Source organism: Semicossyphus pulcher, unplaced genomic scaffold, assembly GCF_022749685.1.
Source record: "Semicossyphus pulcher isolate SPU_LCO1_2020_fin unplaced genomic scaffold, fSemPul1.0.p SCAF_2, whole genome shotgun sequence".
Taxonomy (NCBI): domain Eukaryota; kingdom Metazoa; phylum Chordata; class Actinopteri; order Labriformes; family Labridae; genus Semicossyphus; species Semicossyphus pulcher.
Window position 1 is genome coordinate 24,340,826 of NW_027211693.1, and position 21,648 is coordinate 24,362,473.

The window sequence follows — 21,648 nt, forward strand, 5'->3', positions numbered from 1 at the left end:
GAACAAAAGGGGTTTTTCTCCTGCAGTACTTGAACTTCTCGCCCGTCTCATGCATCTTAATGTTTCCACACTTGTTCAGGGTCAGGGTGTCTTAAGAGAAACCGCTTCCCTTATCATCACCGAATGCAAACACAATTTAGCTGCGAGTCTGTGATTAATATGTGATTTGATAAACTAATTCAAACCTCGCATTGTTTTCCCCCAGAAAGGGTAAATAATATGGTCAAATTTAGCTTCTCATCCATTAGCTCGCTCACACTGTCATTTGTTAACAGGATAATGGGGCGTAAAGAGGGCCATTATTCTCTCAGTCCACAGCATATGCTGAAACCCTGCACAAAAACACACACACTCGCACACAAATACACAATACACAAGCGAGACGGTGTCATTTGAAAGCGGCGACGTGTGCACACTTTAAAGGAGTGTGTTGTGTATTTCCTCTCGGTACGCTTGGCGTCCCTGTCAGGTAGCAGGAGTGCCATGTCCTAGACCCTGTTTGATCATAATCCTGCCGTGTCAGCCTTGAACCTGACAAACTGCTAGACAGGCCAGTTAGTATTCACTCTAGTAGCTATTTGTTGATAATAAGATAATTGGTATTCTGCGCTCTCTTCTCTAGCTAGCAGGCCTATAGATCTGCTGCTATAGGTCAAAGACCCGATCAAAGACCACCAGCCCCAATTTGCAATGCTAATCACCCCCAACAAATAATTGTGCTTAAGAACCGCGTTAAATGAACCTCTCTGGAAGCCCTCATAATGGGCCTTTTGTCTGCGTAAGAGACATAATAGCTAAGGGCTTTTAATTCTGCAGAGAATTCACTGCCCCCTGTTATTAACTCATTAGACCTCGACGCTTTGATTCAGAGCCATTGTCTGACCTTCCTGCTCTGAGTAAGTGGGCCGGGCAACATCACAAGGCTCCAGCGTGGCAGTACAGTGAGAAAACTATTCCAGCCAGCATCATACAGTCGGATCATTGCACATCTCTGATGTTCTTTGGCGTTTGGGTGAAGGAAATGAAGCAATGTAAATGCAAGGATGGAGATGGGTAATCACAGGGGGCATAATTTCCGTGTTAACAAGAAGATAAGCGTTACGCAAACATGGGAATTAGCAATGCGCTGAGCACACGTGGAAATTCAATTCTGCGGTTGAACCGAAAAAGTGCTCTTTCATCGAGGATGAGGGCGCGTCAAATAACAAAAGCAGGTAGAGATTCCAAACGGATAATTAACAGCTTCCTTCCCATTATAATTGGAATCAGAGTGTCCCGTTCCCTGGGAAAGAGGGCAGAAAATTGAATCAGTGTTGTGCAGATAGAAATTGCCGCCATTCTCCACCTTAATTAGACGTCTTTGCTGAAATCATACCATGCACAACCATGCGCTCCACATATGGCTGCTATCTATACGCACGTGTCTCTCTCGTTGTTGTCTTTGAGATGTGTCTCCTTGACTTTTTTGGCGCATTCTGGCTGCCTTCTCCCCTCTGCTGCCATCTTGTTTCCCCTCCTCAGACAGATTAAATGAACATATCTTATGTCTGAGGTCTGTTTTCCTCTCTTGTAATCCGCCCTCTGATTGGAGTGCGAGGTGGTACCGGACTCTTGAAGACTTGCTCAGCACAGAAGCATCCATCTCAAAATGAATTGATAGATCAGAGGAAACGGCGGCAGATATTATCATCCCATTCCAGATGGTCATTTGGACGGCGACAAATGGTCCACTGAGCGGGTCCCACGGAGATTAAAATATTAAGCATGCATTTACAAATCTCTCCTGGCACAAAAGCAAAAATGAAATTAAGGAGATTCGCCATGCGAGAACAATGAGCAGTTGACTAATGGCTCGTTCACTTACTTCATCACAGACCAGGTAGCTAGTAGGCCGAGATGGCTGCGGTATTTGCATGCTAATGCAGTCGCTGAAAGCAGAGCGCACACACAGTGAGTCAGGGGATCAACCTTGTGATGACATTAAAGCACCGCGGAGGCAAACGGGTCCAGCCCTCTGCGGCCGCATGCAGGGATGCTATCTTCCTGAGCTGTACTGTACAGCTGTGTTTGTGCTGATGTGTGTGAGCAAGCAAGTCCCTCAGTAAGTGTGCATGTGTGGATCTAAGCATTATCAACATCTCCCTCTGTTTTTTCTTGTATTTCTTCCTGTATTTGTTGACAAACTCTTGTTCCAGACTGTACAGGTCTGTGTTTGAGTGATGAAACCATAAAAAGTGTAAACAAGAAACCTCCACAGTTATGGATTGTTTTGCAAAATTTCACTTACCTCTGAGACTGTGATGGTAAATGTGTTCCCTCGGAGCGCTGATGCCTCTCCTCCTCTCCCCCCCTCCCTCTCTCTCTTCCATCAGGAGGTGATGCAGATGGAGCGGCAACTCGGGGGTCGCCTGATTGACGAGCCTCACGTCCTGCTTTTCAAAGACAGCTACCACAACCTGCGCCTGTCCATCCACGACATGCCCCAGGCGCACTGGAGGAGCAAGCTGCTAGCCGGCTACCAGGTGTGTTGGCCGGGCCTGCGGGGGCTGCAGGGGCAGGGGAGTCGCTTCACATCAGAGACGAAGCACAGAGATGTAATACAAGTGCCTGGCTGAATCTGTCAAATTTGTGTAGCAGCAGTCAAAGGGCTTCCTAATGTGTTTGTAGGCTTAATTTAAAAGCCATGTTGTCAGGAATTATGTTAAATTTGCCATCCAGACAAATGAAAGCAGAATGGAGTACGTGTTGGCGAAAGCCGTGTTACCGAGGAGGCGAAAGTTCTCCGGGAGCAACTTTTTGTTGTTAATGAGGGTCATGGTCTCGTAGCTTCTCTGGAAAGTTCAGAGTTTTAATTTCTTATGTTTTGGCTTCGCTTGATCACTTTAAAGATTCACACTAAGAGTGTTTTTCAGCCTGTTACTGCAGGACTCCTCTGTGCAACAGCCTCTCTAATGTTGTGTGTGTGTCTGTGTGTGCCCCTCTGTCCTTGCAGAGTGTGTGCATTATTCTGTCCATGAGGTGTATATTCGTATGCACAGGGAAGCTGGGTTGTGTGCACTAACCCAGAGCAGCAAGCTGATTGATTATCCTAGCTGCCGCTCTCTCAAAGGGGAGCACAGATGAAATATAGAGCAGTATGTAAATATCTGGAACTTCTTGGAGCCTCTCCACCTCTGCTGCACTCCCCACACCTGCGTGGCCCACTGCACTGCAGCCCCGGCAACACAGACATGAGGGCTGTTCAAAGAGGGACTAGAAAATGTTCTGGCTGTAACTATGTAAGCACAGAGCACCGGGGTCCCTAAAGAGAACACACGGGCTATGCCAAGCAAGCAGCAGCAACAACAATGCACCCAGAACAGAGGCTTATTCCTCTGGACTGTGCCTGTTCATTTGGAAGTGTTATTCCCCTCTCAGCAGCGCGGTCAAAAAAGGCCTTTAGTCTCCCCGGGGCCCCGTGAAGACTTTTGTGTGTTTCGCCTGGTTCCCTCCGTCAGCCATCTGCCTGGGTAACAGTGCCCCCGTTTGGTCTGCAGCATGCACTGCGGCCCCTCTTCACTCTCGAGCTGAGGTCTTGTCTGCTGTTGAACCCAGGCTGAAGTGAGGAGTCAGTGCCCTGTTTTGTTTTTTTTATTCAGTGATACCTCTCTGCTTCTCCTGGGAGTCGATGTAAATGAGGCATGAATATGGAGCAACAGAGAGGAAGATGTAGAAACTCTAGCGTACAACCCCTGGTAGCCGTTTGCTGAACAGGAGCTGCTGCTGCACAGCGTTACTCCTCTAAGCTATTATGTATACATTCATACCAGCATGTCACATGATGGGTTTGGGTTCAAAGCAGAGCTGTGAACATAATGCAAAGAGGCTGAATAAAATGGGAAATAATGTATAGATAAAAAATGTTTTTCACTCCGAAGACATAAATATGTCGTCTCTTAAAATGCACGTTTGATTGCGTCTGTAATCAGCTCCGACAGTCAGACAGCTTTTAGCTCCCTTTAAATGTTCTGTTTGTCAGTAACGGCACATCAGCTCCCATTAACTCACCTGAATGTTGTCAGTCTGCTGCCTCAGATATATTTAGATGACAGCTTATGTCGGGCTAATTAATGATGATCTCAGTGTTTTGCAGGCAGGCGGTCCTGTTACGGCCTGCTTCAGACACGCACTTCTGACTGTGCCGCTGCGTTGCCGTTTATGAGTGCTGCGTGTTTAATTTTTTCCTGCAGGAGATCCCGTTCTACCACATCTGGAACGGTTCCCAGCGGTACCTGCACTGCACGTTCACTTTGGAGCGGCTCAGCCTCAGCACCTGTGAGCTTACCTGCCAGCTGTGCGTGTGGCAGGTGGAGGGGGAGGGGCAGAGCTTTAGCCTCGACTTTAACATTGCCAAGGTAACGTTCAGCATACCAACTACATATCCAACGTCATTCAGCATTCTCATTGGTCATAAAGAAGAATCATTTTATATTGTGCTGAGGAAAAGGTTTTTGCTTCATCCCTGCCAGGACACGCGGGCTGTGGACACCGAGTTCCTGTTAATGGACAGTAACGCCACAGCTCTGGCGGGGCCCAGCGCCTTTCAGATCCCGTACCTCATCAGGCAGAAGATCTGCAGCAGCCTGGACGCCCCCTGTCCCAACGGAGCCGACTGGAGAATGCTAGCACAAAGACTTAAACTAGAGAGGTGACTACCGACTGTACGCTATCATAATGCTTCATCTGATCACTGATCGTCTGAGCGCCTGAACAGGCAGCTTACACAAAGGCTCTGCAGCAGAGCCTCATTTATACAAAGCCCTGGAGAATAGAGGGTGTACAGCAGTTTGTGTAGCATGTTTAAATTAATGAACATGCAATCACACTGCTGGCAAAGGGTCACACTTATGTAGAGGTTAACATGTAACAATGGAATTGTAATTATGCACAATCAGTGTAAAGTGCATCGCTGCAGTCGAGTGTTTTTCTCTTAAGTTTACACAAACAAGGTTCTGCCTTAGCGAGCTAATCCTCTGTGACACAGCCAACTCTAAAGGATTAATGTGGACTTGATAGATGCAGCTATCACTTCTGTAAGAAAACACTTCTTCCTGTTTTTTCCTCAGGAACAGGTAAGCAGCTTAAAGTCTGCAGCTAAATGTGTACCTGCTACATGCTGCTTAACACTTTTAATTGGAAGTTAGCAAACTAGCTGCCCATCAGCGGCAGAATCATTGAACAGGTTTGGATCGGTGCCGACCTTTAAGACACTTTGTTACTGTACTTCATTACAGGAGCACCTGTAACAGAAAGCCGCCAGCCATTGATCCCTTTAGCTCCAATTTAATTTCTAGCACGTAATGAAATCAAATAGGTACACTTAATTTGCTCAATCAACTTTATTTACTCCAATGAATCACAAAGGGAATTGATGCACTACAGGTTTAACTAGCAATGTTTTGCTCAACATAATCAATTCTCATTTAGGCCTGAGGAAGGAACAAGTGCTCCGTTGTTTGATCTGTCCTTAACAACGTGTTTTCCTGAAAAGGCAGCAGCTGCTTGGCATTCTGTCATGCTGTATTTCTCTGTTTGTTTCTGTGTGTGTAAAGTGTTCAGACCGAGCGGAACGGGACCAATCAATAAAACTTAAAATGCCAAGAACCTTTTACTTGATCTTTCTCTCCTAAGACTGTGCAAACGGCTGCGTCTGAGCCGTACAAGATAAGCTCGTGTTTCACACAGCGAGGTGAATAAGCGAGGCTGACGCGTCCGACGCTAAGCTCTGACTTTTTTTATCTGAATAATGACACAGAGGTTGGTTCCCGGCCTATTTTTTGACCAACGCTTCTCTTTGTTGCGCCCTCCAGACGCAGAGAGAAGGATGTGTGTGCTGAAAAATCTAATTGACTCAGAAGAGCAGAGACTCTGTGTTCTCGGTGCTTGTGTAGCAGCCGCATGTTTGTCACCATCACAGAACGCTTCAGTAGGCAGCCAGAAGATACGAGGAAGTAATGGACTCTGTGCGACCTTTCCCAAGGTGAAAAGGACTTCCTGTTTCACCCGCTCCCACCTGGCAAAAAACACTCACAGCTCAATCCCCCTTTGTACCGCGACTTTACGCTGTTCTCTCTTTTTATAATGTCATGTGTGCTCTACATAACAGTTAAGGCCCCAGACATTTGGAGAACAGGAAAAGGCCATTAAATCAAACAAGCATCTTCTTCAAGTACCGCGGGGATCAGGTCCCACTCCACATCAAATATCCAGCCGGCCGGGGCCACTGCTTTGTTGTCATTGATTGGGTTTGATCGCAAAGGTTCTGCTCCTAAAATGGAAAAGGTCACTTCCGACTTAGCTGTGAAAGTCCATATAGGATTTACTATATGGGGATTTAGGGGCAATTTCGACATCAAATAAAGAGGAATGAGGCTTATGCTGTTAAGCTTCAAATGAAAATTGCCGGAAATTCAGTGTTTGAAGGCAATTTCCAGAGTCAGAGTGTTTTCTTACACCTTTTATCATTTTTTTACTTAGTGCTCCTCCAACACATATCTGGATGTAGCAATAAAAGACACAATGAAACTTGACATTGACAGAGTTACGAGAAGCAGAAGCACAATAAAATAGAGGCTGAAAGGCTTTTCCTAAGACTCTGTTGGTGTGGAGCCAAAGAGAGACTGTCCGTTATGATATGTGCACACAGCTTAACTTCATAAAAACGTCTCCTCTCCTCTCACTCTTACTCCTGTGTTCTCCTTCCCGCAGACACATGAGTTTCTTTGCATCCAAAGCGAGCCCGACCTCTGTGATCCTGGACCTGTGGGAGGCACAACATTTCCACAGCGGCAACATCAACCAGCTGGCCACGGTCATGGCTGACATCGGCAAACAGGAAGCCATGATTTTCCTGGTCTCCGATGGCGAGTGCTAACCCAGAAAACGAGGAGAGACTGTCGGTGCAGAGGAAAAGTACAGAACACAACAACAACAACACACACGAAAACAATAACTGCAGCAGGAAAGGAAGAGCAGAGCCGTCCCAGTTGTCCCTCTGCTTCACTTTAGAAGATAGTGAGTGAGTCACTTTCCCATCGAACGAGTGAAAATCTTTAACTGACAGACCAAATGAGGGGAAGGTGGGTGTGTGGAGGAATGCATCCAGGAGCTCGGTAAAGAAACAACCCTTTATTTGCCATTTAAGAAGTTAAATTAGTCACTCCCTGGTTCTACTTTAAATCAATCTTTAATATAACTTCATGCCTTTTCTATGAAGGAGCAATATGCAGCATAATGTGATTACTAAGGGCCAATATGATAAATTCAAAGAGAGAAGAAAGGGATGGGACAAATGATGCAAGTCATTTCAGGTTCAAGAGAACGACATATGCAATTGGCAGGTTTTGTTTAATGACATCATCTCAGACACTGAGCACATTTCAAGGTCATCAGGGTCGGTGAGCGTCCCCCTCCCGTACACTCCCTGCGCGTACGTCACACACACACGAGTCATTGTATGTTTCCAGAAACACTCACAGGCAGCTTGTAGCAGCACATCATGGACCTGCAGGTTGGAAATAGATTGTATGTCAGAGGCCCAAAAAAGTCGTCTCATCTTGTTTGTGTGGTTTTTAGTCCAGCCGGTATCTTTACTGTGAATGTTGCATCTTGACATCTTGATTCAGCGAGACGCTCCGCAGCTTCTAAATCGATATGTATGTGGGGTTCGGGTTCTTTGAACTTTTTCGAGGGAGGAGTGAGTAACATCTCCACTGGAGTCATATCTCAGAAAACATTTCTATGTGATTTTTACCCGTCCGGTCTCACATTACCCCGATCAGTCATTGTGGCGTTTTTTAATCTCACATGTAATGAAGGAGCCATACGGCCGAGAGGCGTTCCAGCTGCATATATGTGAACAGTGAATGTCGTCCAGACTCATTGCTTAAATGACATTCTCTCCGGTCTTTGCATAAACTCTGTAGCAGAGAGGATGTTAAACAGTAAGCACGGCTCAGATGGTTATTATTCCATAATAAATAATGCAGAGCGACCTCCCCCAGAAATCTGAGAACAAATTCTTGAGAATCTTCACCAGATTACTCGCGTAGAAAGGGGAGATGTGCAGCCTTGTTTTTATAATTTATAAAGCAATGTTGGTGGGAATTCTATATTTGCTGTGTGGCAAACAGTATTTCCATACCAGAGAAACCTGTCTCAGAGAACGTAAGAGTGGCTTTCTCAGAGCGCGTCACGCCTCTGCTCACAAAAGACGCTTTGAAAGGTTGTTTTTCCGTTTGCTTGTTTGTCGGCAGAACTGATCCAGCAGATTTATGCAGCTAACCGTAAACTGCAACAACGCATCTGCTTATACGTTTGCTACTTTGCATTAATTTACAGTTTTTGTTTTGTGAAGGGGTCTGTCAGGTCAGGCGAAGTAAATACACAAAGTATCTTGAAAGTCCGCTGGTTCAGTAATTATTGTTTGAAAAGATGTGAGCAATCCCAAATTAGCCATAGTTCTCTCTCCGTCTGCCTCAGGGTTGCATGTGAAGATGTCTGTTAAAGATGTAAAGAGAGCCCTTTTCATTTAATCCCTTTTTATTCACACAGCTCGCACAGCCCTTCATCCAACCCGCTCCTGTGGCTTCAACCTTTAACACTTTCTGGAGCCTCTTTTATGATTGTCAGATATTTGGAATGTACATTTATGTTTCCTTGTAGTGAGAAAAGAAGTACGTCTTTATTTTGCTCTGTTTTTCTGTGGCATCTCAGCACCTTTTCATCCTATAAACACGCCTCCTTTCGACCAACCGGTTTTTACAGACCCTGTTCGATTTGATGAAGAGATGCCGTGAAGTTAAATTTAACATTTTCTAACTAACTTAAATATTCCCTGGGATCAGCCCCTTTCTGATAAAACGGCGTTATCAGCTTAAACAAATGTTTTCATCGTCACATGTAATATGTAAATACTTTTTCTAAACCAGCCGTGTGCTGTCACTTTGCATACTGTATATCAGCAGAATTGGTAACCAAAGTTTTCTGATTATCATTTGAGTCACTCCACCCTCCTGTTGTGTCCATTCATATTGTTTCAGCCTTGTTTTACTTGCAGCTAGAGTAGAAGAAGTCAGAGTTGATGTGTCTTTTTAAAGCGCGGGCTCAAAGTCCAAATCACTTCTTTATCTCATCCTCGCTTTTGTCTTTGAGGCAAGTTGACGCTATTTGTTTAAGCGGTAATGTGTGTCAGTTTATTTGATCACTTTGTAAAGAAATGTAAATTATATTTTAATATGAAGCCAAAAAAAGACACTTAACTGGCGCAGCATTTGTCAAGTCTAAACCGTGACGTGTTTGCCTATATACTGTTCTTTGGCGATCTAGCAGTGAAGACTTTTTGCAGTGTTAAGGGTTTAGAGACTGTTTTACAGGAAGTTTCTATACATATTTTGTTCGTCCTTACTCTGCATATGTCTACCTGATGATTTCTCTAACTGTAAGCATTTAAATACAAGCTGGAAATAGTCACTAACACGTAGTGAATCACTACACTGGGACTGTGTGGAGGCTCATGGGAGAAAGAGGACATCAGTCCTCGGACAGTGACGAGCCGTGTTAACGCAGCATGTTTCAGTTGTACAGTCAGACTGTGTGTGAAACTCTATCACCTGTCATTGTCTCTGTTGTGTTGTCTCAGCACATTTCAGTAATGTAATTCACCAGCCGCCAGGATGTTCAGCATCTATCTTTACATCTAGCTTGTCCGACAAATCTAACAAATCTGCAATTACTGTGTCTGTGATGAATACGGTTTCCTCGGTGACGAGATCTGGGCCTGCTAGTTCTGTGGGAGAGCGTACACGCTTTGTTCAACGTTTAAAAGTTCCCCCTGAGTTTGGGACAAAATGGTTACATCTCACAACTGTACTTTTTGTGTCACTCATTCCTATTCAGTGTCAAGGACGTGTGTGTGTTTGTGTGTATGTGCGCGAGAGGCTGGGTGTGTGTGTGTGTACACCTCCCCGTCACTCTGACTGAACTGTTTCCTTTTTGAACTAAGAACAATAGACTTCTGTACTTGTGAATGGTTTTCTATTTAGTTCCTTGATTCAATGTTCCTTGCCTTTCTGCAAGTCAAAAATGCTGTATTTATTACATGCCACAGCGCTTATGCAATTGTATAATCCTTTTGTTTGTTTGTTTTTTTTTAACCTTTTGTGTTCCTTATCGTCAATGTAAATTGTTGTCAAAACTTTTGTGGCAAAGGAAAACTTCTGCTGAGGGAGATTTTCTGTACTTTTTGGACAATGATATGGATTTGTGGGTAGAATTTTGGAAATTCGTTTCTAAGTGCTTTCAAGTATTTACTTGGCCTTATGTATATATATATCTATGACATTTCAGAAAGGTATGTATAGTAATTCAACCTGAAATTGTTGTAAATAAATTATATATTGTTAAATCAAGGACTGGATCTTTTTACTTGGAACGGTACCGTGTGTTGATTATTGATTACAAACATTATGACCATGCATGTACGGCTGAATGTTGTAGGCAGCTTGTTTGTTTATCATCAGGCTCTAAAATCTCTACATCATCCCGACTATGAAACGATGAGGTTTAAAAAATAGTCAATCCTGTTTTTTGGTGAGTTTCACACAAAGCCATTCGCATCAATACTTTAAACTTGCATGTCAAAGCAAGAGCCTGACTAAAAAACAAACAATTACCCACCTCTAAAGCTCATTTAACAACACATTATCTCATTGGGGGTTTAATCTTTTCAAAAAGTACGAACAAGTTGTTGTATTTACATCTTGTTTTGAAATCGCAACGAGAAACTACTTGACAGTTTAAAATCCAACCGGCAATATAACAGCTCACCAACAGCTCACAACAACCTAACTGCCATCAACCAGCTGCCACCACAAAGTTTACAATAATAAGTCAGTGAATTGATTTGTTGCAAAATTAACTATAATTTTTCAAGCGAGTCACCTCTAGTGCTAAATTGCTCTACGTCTTACTTTTGGACTTAAGGGTGTTAAGTGAATACAGCTCGTCATCTTCTCGTGTATCTACCTCAGAAGGCAAACAGATACAAAATATTAAAGAGCAGCTCCAGTCATGTTTTAAGACATGTAAGATGCTCTGCTTGAAATAATTAATTGTGTCTGATATGTTTTTTTCTGCAAAATACGTTTAATTACCTTGTAAAGGCATCAAAGACATCTCCTCCTTCTCCCTCATTAAAAATTCCTGAATCTGCATAGGCCCCGCCCACTATGGACATCTCCATTGGCAAAACAAAACACGTCTCTGCCATTGTTTAGTGGCAACTCCGTAGTGAGTTTGCAAAAATGACGATTACGCAGGCTCGCACATCGCCGAAGTGGTTGCCATAGGTTACACATAATGATATGCATAGCGTCAGCCCCGTCCATTATGTCCTTGGTACACTGCAGTTTAAATGCAGACTGCTGATGTTGTCCCTGATATGTCTTGTAGCACATGAAGAACACCACATGGAGATGTTTACAAGGTTAAACACTTGATTTTCACTGGAGGGGGGCTTTAAGTAGCCTGAACTATTTTTTAAATAGCTGACATTTTTCTTTCTAGTGATTAAATGATTGTGAAGTTATTTCTGCATGGAGAGTATTTCAGCATTTCACTACAGTTCTTTGAAAGCACTTCTTGTACTTACAACAACCCAGGGAAACGTGGGAGTCCGCTGTCCTGTTGTTGGGGAGCAACTGCTGGAGGGAACAAAAGCAGCTAAAACATCAATCCACAGAATATTTTACAGATGGGTTCAGCCCAGTGATCTGCTCAATCAAGTGGTATTACTCAGTAATTTTATTTGAAACATCCAGCAGCTATAAAAACAACACTTACAGGCCCATTCTGAAGCAATATAAATACATATTCAACATGGCTTGAAAGTACTCTAAGGAACAATCACAGCATCAGAGTAACATTAGTTTTTTTTCAGAGGTTAAAATGTTTAATAAACGATAACCTCCTTACCTTGGGAATGTGAAACATCTTAACGTCCCTCTTTCAGCAATGTGATATTATTAATACTGGATCAATTAAAGATAATGACATGACTGTTAATTACAGCTAAACGCATACTGCTATTAATAACCACAGTGCATGTGCTCTGATTCCCAGAGTCAGAGTGATAAGTGAGGCAGTTAGAGCTTCTGTGGAGAGGTGCAGGGGTCCAGGCAGGCAGAAATGGGACACCCCCCTTTCCTGCTCGACCGGACCACCATTACGTTAATAGTCACTGCAGTGCGAGTCAGTGAGTGGGCCGGGGTCCTGAATGAGGCCACCTCTTCTCTGCACTTAGCACAGGAGTACATTACAGTAATATGAGGAATTATCAGAGGCTAAATGAGTCTACAACTTGGAGGAAACTCACGTGATCTTACTTCAGACTGAGATTAGAGGAACTATGATGACGTAGATGAATTGCACCTTTTTTAATACTAAAGATATCTTAGAAGTCCAAGTTAGTGATGGCATGAATTCATTCCTTGACTACTTCCAGTTATACAACACAGCATTTGGTATTACAGGCAGTTACATCTGAACTGTCCTAACAGCACATGAAGCTACATTAAGCCTCAGATATAGAAACAAAGTCTGCAGGATAGAAAAAGTCTAACTAGGTGTGTGGTTGGCAAAGAAGAGATGTAGAGTGTTTACAAGTGTGCCCGAGAGCAGAGCGGGGTAAAGAGGAGGGAGAGAGAGGAGAGTTCCTCCCTCTGAAGACGGAGCTCGCTCCCTCACACTGGAGCAAAGGCATGGCCTTTGCACAGGGGCTTATCCTTCTTCGAGTAGAACGTCTTCCCCTCCAGGTTGATTTGGCAGAGCTTTAAAGATGAAAGGAGACAGACAGACAGACAGACAGACAGACAGACAGACAGAGACAGAAAGCAGGGCAGAGAAGATATGAGACCTTAACATTGGCAATGTTTATTTACACAGTTTTCTTCTGGCCAGAGCAGGCGCACGTTATTTACTTGACTGTATTTACTCTCCGTTTTCTCCACAGAATGAAAAGGAGATGGGGAGGGTGATAGACTGCAGGTGACAGGATAAGAGAGAGAGACGAAAGGGGAGGACTGGAGGTTCAGGGATGGAGGCAGATTTTTCAGGTGGCATTGTGCAGGGACAGCGAGAAGAGATGGGGCAAAGAGCCCCACAGGGAGCCATATCAATCAAAATGACTTACAGCACAGACGAAGCACGTATCGTGCCAGCTGTAGCCCAAGGCCTCCAGAAACCGATCGCCTGCATCAATCTTAAAGTCACAGCCGTGGCATTTGGTGCCAAACATCTTCTCGTAGTCTGGAGAGGGAAAGGTGAAAGGAGGAGAGGTGGTGAGCAGAGGAGATCACCATCACAATCAAATAATAAACATTATTCAAAAGAGCTTTTATCATCGACGAGATCAGGTCGAGCATCCTCTGTGGCCTCCACAATCACCATACGTAAACATCACTTAACCTTTATAGGATGTTCTGGAGCACAGAGTGTGAAATAGGTTTCCACCTCTTTCATCTTTTAAAGAACTGGAGGCTTTTCCTCTTTAAGAAGAGTAATATCCCACCACACACACACACACACACACACACACACACATTTTAGGACTTGAATGACAGCAGTAAAGATGGATGAAGCGGTTTCAAAGTCAAATTTTGGCTCTTCTTGTCATTGGAGGACTCAATAGTTTGCTGTTTGCTTTATTTTGTCCACCCACTGTATATTAGTGCCTCTATATACAGAGTGTGCGCGTGTGTGCGTGTACATGTGTGTGTTGGGGTGGGGTGGATTAGGATGAAGGGAGACTGCTCCAGATACTTAACTGGATTTGCCAGTCTCTTTCATCACAGGCACTCTTGGGAAAGTGTCAGGTTATAATGCAGCTCCTCCAGAGTGAGTGGGTGAGGGCTGCACAATCCCTGAAAGATGCTGAGGCAGCACAATGTTTATCAGAGCTGAAGGCATTATTCAGAGTATGAGTACTTCTCCTCTGATAAAGCAGCGCTCCACGTCAGAGCCTCAGTGGTGACAGAGAGAAACACGCTGCCCTGCTAAATCATTTACAGCATAATAGAAGCGCATTCACCATTCATAAAAGCCAATAGAGTAATGTATGAAGTAAACTGGAGCTAAATAGATTACAGCAGATGAAAACATCACACTTTATGATTGACTGTGGTGCGCGCCAAGAGATTCATGATGTACCCTCGTGCCAAACCCCACAGCAATAATACAAACAAGCAGCGTTTCTCAAATAGGTTGATAAAAAACATGAATATGAGTCACAGCAGAGCCGGAGAGGGGACTCCCTGCAGAGAGCTGTATTTTCCCCAAATTAAACAACTTTATCACAAAATGCACCCGGCATGCGCTCTGATTCGCTCAGCTTCTGTTACGCACCGCGATCCGCACTGTACTCAGCCATGGCATCCACTTAAAGTAAAAAATGTGACATCTTTGATCAAATAAGCTCGATCACAAGCTTAAAGCCGTGTGCAGTGATGTCGGCTCCCCCTCATTCATGTTCTCGGGGCCCAGTGCAGATTCCCGATAAATGTGCGGGGCTTGATCCGTGTGTAAAGTTACAGGGGGTCTTACATGGGCTGAGATGTTCTCAGTTGGCACTGGAACTAATCAATGTGCACATGGAGGATTTTCAGCATGCCGTTTCTTCTGCCAGTGTTTCATATTTTCTTCCAAAGCATTACTTTTAAACACCGCCTGGCTTTAAATCTGATTCAGAGTTACATTTTCTATTCACAATTTTGGGTCACCGGCTGTTCCGACATGGCGGCAAATGCTGCTGTCGCTTTTTCCTCAATTGTCCTTCTAGAAACATCTTTTCTTATGACGTTTGCCTTTGTTTCCCGGAGAGGATTTTTCACCATGGAGATGCCTTCGTCTCTTTTATGAAGCTTCAAGAATGTGTGACAGAAACCGTTGTTTTATTAAGTGTGAGTCAGAGAGAAGCACGCCGCTCCAGTTAAAACAAACACTGTGAGTCCTCAGTGACGACTGGCATCTGATTGTTGTTGATTTTTAACATTATTAATGGTCAGTACGATATCCTGACGTGTTTTAGGTTTCATTACACTTTTTGAAATGAAAAAGGGATTTTTCTACTTCAAAGGGACGAGTCAGAGTGGACATTACAGGCGGATTGCAGCAGATGAATCTCACCTTTCTCACAGTAGGGTTCGCCCTCCTCCATGTAAAAGGCTTGGTTCCTGATGGCAGTCTTGCAGGCTGCACACTTGAAACACTGAACATGGTAGGTCATCTTCAGGGCATGCATGATTTCCTGATAAAGAGAGACAAGGTAGTGAATTTTTTATTTTCAGCTCAGCTGGTGCTGAAGTAGAGGGGCGTCGACATTAATATATTCTAGTAATAAGAAATCAGAGAAGCAGCAGCCTGTCCGAGTGTGAGGCGTCTCTCCTTTCTAACTATTCTATTTCTCCGCTTTGTGTTTTGATTTCGTTGAACACATCAGCGCAGCTCTTACCCCTGTGATCTTCTTTTTGCACTTGGCGCAGTTAGGAGCGTATCGGTTATCGTGGCACTTGGTACAGTAGACAGACCCTCTCTCCTCGTGGAAGCCCCCCTCGTCCAGCACCGCCTTACACTGCGAGCACGTAAACTCCTCCGGGTGCCAAGAACGTCCCAGCGCCACCAGGTACCGACCTCTGGAAAAACACACACAAACACACACCCTTTAACAGCACAAGGAAAACAAAACAAAACCTCTGAAACAAAACTTGTAACGTGTTTTTTGTTGTTTTCAGGACTTTGAACCTTCACTTGTTGAACAGCAGCTCTGCCGTCGTCTGCAATAGTGACCAGAATAAGAAGTAAGGTTTCAGTATTATCTGTGAAATGTGTGAAATGAGATTTAAATTATTTCAAAGTCAGCTTAATGCTTGTCTCCGGTGATAACAAGACGTCTCCAAACTGTGCTAATTATGCTGACTGACTTAGTTTGCTTCAGTCTGTCATCGAGCACATTAACTGTCTTAAATGATGTGTCATTTCCCTGACAGCACTTTGAAAGGAGCAAACATTGAGAGTATTTCACTGTGGCAAAATGAATCAAGCTGTCAGCACAGATGTGCCGCTGCTGTCTCACCTTATGATTTTGTTGCAGGCGCCACATACCGGGGTCCTCCCGCTGTCTTCGGGCGCCGGCTGTGCCGCCTGCAGGATGGAGCTGCGGTTCTGCATGGGCGTCGGCTGGACCGGCTGCTGGTGCTGGGTCACCACAGTGCTGGTCTTGTCTGGGCGGAAGCGGTCAGCGAAATTTGGGTCGGTGACCCACGGTGGTCGACTGGAGGGACCTGATCGTCCCGCGGCTGCAGCTGCAGTCTTTGATTCTGGGACAAAAACAAGGAGATTTGCTGTGGAAATACAGCTCTGAGAAAGTGTTGTGACAGTTCTGCGGGTCACGTCGTGGCTGCTGATGCTCATGTATTGACACTTAATAAGAATCTATTAGCACAACCTCTGCTGGAGGCTGCCGGGGTTCTTTTTACGCACCAGCAGGAGCAGAAACTCACCATCTGGTTTATCTGCTGCCTGGGCCTTGGCAGGTGAGGGAGTTGGCTCAAGGCTGTAGGGAGAAAATGACTAATTAGAAATGGTACACACACAGAGACATACACAGAGACCTCTGTAACCATGGTTACTCCTCAATAAACGTCGTGTTTGGATCAGCAGCCTTGGCTTCTCCATTACATTGTGCCACAGATTGCCCCTGCGTGAAAGATCATGAGCTTCATCACCATTGATAACAATCAAATATCAACATGGGTTTCTAACCTCAGCTGTTTAAGGGTCAAACAGTCAGTATGTTAAAGAATATATATATATATATATATATATATATATATATATATATATATATATATATATATATATATATATATATATATATATATATATATATATATATATATATATATATATATATAATTTGCATTTTACGTTAAATCAATCATGAGTTCACTATAAACGCTTCTCTGACATGATTTTCGTTCTGTACAGACTTTTTGAGCTCTGCATCAAAACGATTCAAAAGCCACTTTTCTAACGAGAACGTGTCACATTGATTGATTGACGTCACTCACAGGCAAAGTTAGAGAAACTTAGACACGTTGTGCTGTCAGATTTAGATGCAGAAGAGTTTTGCTTCAAGCCTGCTTGTGCAGAAGTGTTGAAATAAAGAGCCGTTTCTACATTTCAAAGTTCTGTTACCCGCAGCAAGCGTCACTATATTCAGAAAATCTTCAAACCATGACTGAGACGGAAAAACAACTTCTGAGCCAAGACAGTCAGCTCTGGAGACGTCTCATCTTGGGAAAAAAATATAACAGCGCCTTAGGCGTCTATCATGTTTACATCATCAACTGTGCCATCTACAATACACTAATGAAAGATGATGAAATCATGTCTCATTTGCAAAGAAAAAGAAGAAAATGTGAAATGAATTATCCAGCGACAGCCTTGTTCTGTGGCATCGCCTGCATCAGGTTAAGTCTGCCTTTTAATTATACTCCTTATGAAGCCAAACAACTAAACAAAAGAAGTTATGGAGGCAGGAGAAGTTGCAGACTCGCAGCTCGGAGCTATCTAACAAGAAAAGAGGATAAAAACTGTCTGCTGTTTTTCAAGCAGCATATTCTGAATAATAAAGAACATTAAATCCCCTTGCAATAGCGAGAAGATGGCTTGCAGGGCTGGTGGCAGAGAGAAAGTTAAATCTTTCGAAATTAAGGAATGCAGACCCCCCCTGCCAGGAGATTTTAGAAAGAAACGACAGCAAAACCAGTGAAAGGAGGAGAGGAGGCAGGGCGAGACGGATCTGTGGTGTTCGGGGTCAAACAAAGGACAGAAAAACCCGTTTCCCCCTGCATGCAGACCCTGGGTCAGCAGCGCTCCTCCTCTGAGAGCCCACCTAACAACTTGCAAAAAAGCATCTAGGTCAACACAGCAGCCCCGACAACACTCCTCTCTGTGCTGCCCTGCATGACATTCAGGCACCGACATTCAGGCACCGACATCCCGCACACCTTTGAGAGGCTTGTTTGGCTGCTGAGGGCTGCAGGTGCAAATTGGAGTACATTCTCTACAGCGGCAGATTCCCACCTGGAGCAGCTGGCATCGTGTTTTTTTTGACATTTCCATCGCTTTAAACATCCTTCTCCCCTTCTGCTCAGTGAGAGGCTCAGTATGATGCAGGTGCACAAATCCTGCACTTCAGACTGTGCAGACAGGTTTTATTTTTTTGCCTTCGACGTACACTTTTGGACATGGTGCAGAGCAGCACCCCATGGACGTTTCCTTGACATATCCTGTTCACCCTTTACACCTCTGATTTCAGCTTCTCCTGTTTTTGTTTTTGTGTTTTCTCTCGGCTTCCTCCCCCCCGGGATGATTCCAGCTGAGCAAAGAAGTTAGAGGAGTTTGTTGGCAGCTCAGCATCCGGCAGAGAAAGGAGCAGGTTGTGATTTCAGATGGAGCAAGAAGCCCCTGACATATGTCACCCTCCACAGCGAGGAGGTGAAAGTGATACAACACGAGCATGTGACAACTGACAAAATGTCAAACAGTGGGGGCACAGGTCGGAGAGAGGCACCGCTTTCCTGCTCAGGTCTTCTAATGTATTCAACAATCTTTTCCGTTAGCATCCACACAGCACATCATGTCATGTTATGTTTCTGCAATTAATGTAAAGAGGCCGTAGTTGTTTTTCGTGGCAGATTTAAAGTCACTTCTTATATTATTTATGGCACATTGGCTTCCCACAATAATGTTACTTCTTCTGCTGAGATTTCTCCACAGGGTTTTGATGACTCAATCTAACATGACAAATTTGACATTAAAGGAGTGCTGATGCTATCTGCCTGTTGTTTAGAGACATGTATTTAGACAGACCAGATTTCAACTACTGGTTCAGTCACTTGATACATTTACTTGTTCTATTATGTATGTTAATGATAATTTAATGATTATTGGTAGTACTTGATTTAAAGAATAACAGCAAAGGTCTTAATCACTACTTTCTGTTTGTGTCCCTTTTGTAAAATCCAGTTTATCTAGTGTCGCAATGTCATGATTCATATCGTCTTTAAACCCTGTAAGGCAGAGCAACTTCATGTATCTTGGGGGAGTGCAAGTAACGGTGTTACGTAATTAGGATACAAAAAAAGGCAACTGTTTTTCATTACAGTTACAGTAAAAAAAAAAGGGTAATTAGATTGCAGACACATTTATTAAAAATGGGGATACTAGCAGGATAACAATTTTAAAATGCATTTTAAAATGAAGCTGATATAATACCAAAGATGCTCTGTAACATCTGGCGTCTCATTTCAAGCCCCAGACTGGAAGAAGTTTATGGCAGCTTAGAGTGTGAAGTAGTGTAAACAGCATACATAACAAATACATTTACATGTGCATAATTACCGCTATAATTTTGCCTGGATTTGCTTACTGAAACAGAATACACTTTGGCAAGTAAAAGTCATTGTACTGGAATTTATTTTCTCGTCTGTATTTGCAGATTTAGTATCGAAGTAATCCCAAAGTAACTGAGAGTAATCAATAACATTACCTTAAAATTGTGATACTTTGATCGGGTTACTGATTACATTTAACAGGTAACTAGGAACGTTAAAGAATGACATTTTTAAAGTAGCCCTCCCAGCCCTGCATGTATGTATTAAATACGGGTATCACCTTGTCACTGTCACACATTTTGCTCCGAGCTGCCCGAAGGCAAAAGCACATTTTGTCCACAGACAAGGTTTGGATTGGCAGTTGTCCTTTCCACTAAGAGTTATTTTTATACATTTAAATCATGCGATGCCTCACCTTAAAAAACCCTGGTACACGTCATTTACTATCTAAACCTGACATTTCTTAACATCTTGTGTGCACAGTGAGATCTCTCCTCTCTAAATGAGGCAGCAATTACTCATCTGAACTTTAAACATGATAATAGTGCTGTTTTTATCGGGTTTTAAATACTCTTGGATGTTTTTATTTCAGGTAAGTGCAACAGACTAAAGGCTACGGTTCCTCGCGGTGCACCTCGGCACTTTACGACCGTGTATTACTTCATGTGTGCGTGCCTATTTGTTGTTTTTATGCACAACAATTTTCCCTCTGAGGCAATGAAAGATAAGTTGAACCCTGATCTCTGAAAAGGCAGCACATTAATTCAGAGCTGTGAAAATACTGAGTGAACCCCCGCGTCTACATAATTATTTTTGCACAGTGCACCAGCTAGGTAAAGAAAGCGTTGGAGGGCAGCTAAAGAAGAAGAAGAAGTAGTAGATACGAGTTTGATATCAGGAGATGTTTCCTTTCAAGCCTTAATACTGAACAAACAAGAAGAAAAGAAACACAGAAGAAAGGACAGAGAAGCAAGAGTTGCTTTTTTTCACATGTTTTATATTTTTGATGACAGCAGAAAAAAACAAAAGTACAGATTTATCTTCCTTTTCTTTCTTAATGGTTGGAGAAGCCTACGAGATGAGGGGATCAGAAACCAGAACTCTACGAGGATGAAGGACTCAATAAATGAAAACAGGCAGCGAGAGAGAGAGAAAGAGAGAGAGACAGACAGAGATCAAAGGAGGGTCTGAACTTCACAATCAAAGAAGAAGAAGGAACAGAAAGGCGCTTCCCACTGCTGAGACCCCCCTTCCACCTTCCCACTAGTTTACTCCGAGTAACGCAGTGTGAAATGGAAAACAGGGCTACAGACACAGTGGTCCACAGGGTTGTCAACAATCATCAAGTCAGAAATTCAGAGGGAGATCTTACACTTAGGCTCAGTATGCAAGGTTCCGCTTTGGGCTTTGTCATCTAGGCTATGTTTCTTCTGTTTTTAAGTTTTTCTTTTTTTCACCCCATCCGTATCCGAAAGGTGAATTTGTTAACTGCCATTGGACGGTCAGCTATCTTCGTCGTCTTTGTCACGTAGTCGTTGCGGTGTGGCTATCGCTAGCAGGCTCAGCATCCCACGGCGCCTAAGATGTCGCTCAGGATTTGATATTGAGGGCGCGAGCGGACCTGTCGTGGTGCCAATCCCTCAGACGGGCATAGCGGGGACTCTGAATCTCAGTGAGGAACTTTTCCCTGACGGCAAGCAACAGAGATCAGAAAGAGAGATAGAGAGGGAGGAAGCAGATTGTAAGGAAGAAAATAAATAGAAAAAAGTTTAAGTAAAAAGGTGGAGAAGAAGCACAGAGATAAAACAGGAAAAAAGGCCAAGGCAGAATAAAGAATGTGAAATAAATATCAAGGAGATTTTCAGTAATAGTTTAACATTTTGGGACATGTGCTAATTCACTTTCATGCCAGAAGATTGACAACAATGTGTGTAATAAATATGAAGCTACAGCAAGCAGCCAGTTAGCTCAACTTAGGACAAAGACTTGAAACAGCTCGGGTGGCTCTGTCCAAATGTAACTAAATCTGACCACCATCATGGCTAAAGCTCACTAATTAACACGTTCTCTTGTTAAATTGGCCAAAAGTGTAAACATTATTTATTGTGGTTTCAAATGGGGTTGTGTGTCACATTATATCTTGGCTGGGTGTTGC

General features: G+C 43.5%; 2 protein-coding genes across 7 annotated transcripts in view; one reads left to right on the forward strand and one right to left on the reverse strand.

Moving 5' to 3' along the window:
• Positions 1 to 10,399, forward strand: part of unc5a (unc-5 netrin receptor A) — a 137,501-nt gene extending 127,102 nt beyond the window's left edge. Inside the window, exons 13-16 of the mRNA XM_069669901.1 lie at positions 2,373 to 2,522; positions 4,230 to 4,394; positions 4,509 to 4,687; positions 6,748 to 10,399. Coding sequence (XP_069526002.1) covers positions 2,373 to 2,522; positions 4,230 to 4,394; positions 4,509 to 4,687; positions 6,748 to 6,913 — 660 coding nt within the window. The 3' untranslated portion in view covers positions 6,914 to 10,399. The remainder of the gene's footprint in view (positions 1 to 2,372; positions 2,523 to 4,229; positions 4,395 to 4,508; positions 4,688 to 6,747) is intronic.
• Positions 10,400 to 11,823: 1,424 nt separating this feature from the next.
• Positions 11,824 to 21,648, reverse strand: part of pdlim7 (PDZ and LIM domain 7) — a 32,958-nt gene continuing 23,133 nt past the window's right edge. For 5 of the 6 annotated variants that reach the window (XM_069670593.1, XM_069670592.1, XM_069670591.1 and 2 more), the window contains 6 exons: positions 16,593 to 16,645; positions 16,166 to 16,409; positions 15,545 to 15,725; positions 15,220 to 15,340; positions 13,229 to 13,344; positions 11,824 to 12,866 (listed from right to left, as the gene is read on the reverse strand). In XM_069670593.1, the coding sequence (XP_069526694.1) occupies positions 12,780 to 12,866; positions 13,229 to 13,344; positions 15,220 to 15,340; positions 15,545 to 15,725; positions 16,166 to 16,409; positions 16,593 to 16,645 (802 nt within the window). In that variant the 3' untranslated portion in view covers positions 11,824 to 12,779. Of the gene's footprint in view, positions 12,867 to 13,228; positions 13,345 to 15,219; positions 15,341 to 15,544; positions 15,726 to 16,165; positions 16,410 to 16,592; positions 16,646 to 20,486; positions 21,181 to 21,648 lie in introns of those variants that run through there. The other variant, XM_069670595.1, reaches the window with a different exon arrangement.